This window comes from Eurypyga helias, unplaced genomic scaffold (assembly GCF_000690775.1).
Source record: "Eurypyga helias isolate BGI_N326 unplaced genomic scaffold, ASM69077v1 scaffold36573, whole genome shotgun sequence".
NCBI lineage: Eukaryota > Metazoa > Chordata > Aves > Eurypygiformes > Eurypygidae > Eurypyga > Eurypyga helias.
In genome coordinates, this window is record NW_010242435.1 from 1059 (window position 1) to 2452 (window position 1394).

The following is a 1394-nucleotide window of genomic DNA, read 5'->3' on the forward strand; positions in this document are numbered from 1 at the left end:
GAAAAAATAAACAACGACAACAAAAAAACACCCCAATCCAGATGACAAATCATCTTTTGAAAATAAAATCAAAAGACATCTCCAAGCAAATATTTTCCTTTCTATCCCCCTAGTCTGCGATGTTTTTAATTTGCTATCAAGATAGATCCTCCACAGAGCTTCCTTCATTATTGATGTCTCTGAAATCCTTATTCAGTACCTTAGAGATTTATTATTACTTTTTGACATTAAATGCATTGCTTAAAAACATACAGTAATTGTACTTTTTTTTTTTTTTTTCACTATGGATTACCTGAGCAGTCATTCAACATACAGTTTGGATTGCAATGGAAGAAAACCAGCTTATGTGTCCACATCGACCTCCTCACGTTAACCAGCTCTGGCATGGTGGCCACGAAGAGTCTTCTCAAATAATAAGGTCATAGAAGTACTTACAACTTTCTCAGAAAATCGTGTGACTTAACTGAAAGTGTATCTCTCTCGGGGCTGGGCGTGTGGGTTTTACAGTCTGTCAGTGATACTGGCTGGCTGCTTGGGATTTCAGGAGAAGTGTCAGTTTTAACCATTTTGCTACAGCAATATTAAAAAAAAAAAAAAAAAAAAGAGCTGTAATTCCAAAGATACAGATCTCTTGTTTTGAAAGAAGAGGTTCATTGTCTTTTCTCTTTTTAATTATTATTAATAATTATTTTAATCTGAACACGAAAAAAAAGTTCTCAAACTTCTGAGTTGCTGCTTCTCCATTTTTAATCCATTAACTGGTAGTCTTCAATTTGTTGATCACTTTTTTCTCTTTGACCCTTCTGTTTTGGAACCAGATTGTGACCTGTCTCTCTGACAGATTTGTAGTTGCCGATATCCTCCTCCGTTTGTCTTTGGTTATGAATTTATTTGTAGCATATTCCCTTTCGAGTTCTTTTAACTGGACCTTTGTGTAAGGCACTCGCTTCTTCCTCCCACGTCTGTACGAGTTCGCGTCGGAGGGATGCGAAACGACGTCTGGAACAGAAAAACCATGCAGGCAAGCGTTAGAAAATCGCTCGAACGGCTTAGGACATCTTCAAGTGGTGCAGGGGTTAGAGTTACAGCGCACTCCTCCGCCTGCCCCGCTCCAGCTTAGCTGCCAAAGCCCGGCTCAGCGTTTGGGATTCCTCTTTCCTGGCCGTCGCGGACAGCTTTTAGGCACGGAAAGGCTCGCTTCTGTCAGACAGACAAATAGTAATAACAAACCCCACGGAGCCCGGCGAGGGACTCGGGGAGGAATCACGCGAGGCTGCAGCGGTTTACCCAGCCGGCGTGCTGTAGGGTTTACGGAAAGCCATACCGCAGAGCGTCCCGCGGCACTTCTCAGCTGTTTCCTCTCCCGGTGCCGGCGGCGGGGCCGGGCGGGCGAG

At 43.3% G+C, this 1394-nt stretch overlaps 1 protein-coding gene across 1 annotated transcript; it reads right to left on the bottom strand.

The window, feature by feature from the left end:
- Positions 1 to 754: 754 nt before the first annotated feature.
- LOC104503598 (homeobox protein Hox-A13) lies at positions 755 to 999 on the bottom strand (the record flags this gene model as incomplete). The annotated part of the gene is made up of 1 exon (XM_010149085.1): positions 755 to 999. A coding segment is annotated over one exon (245 nt), but the record flags the coding sequence as incomplete, so codon positions are not given.
- Positions 1000 to 1394: the final 395 nt, after the last annotated feature.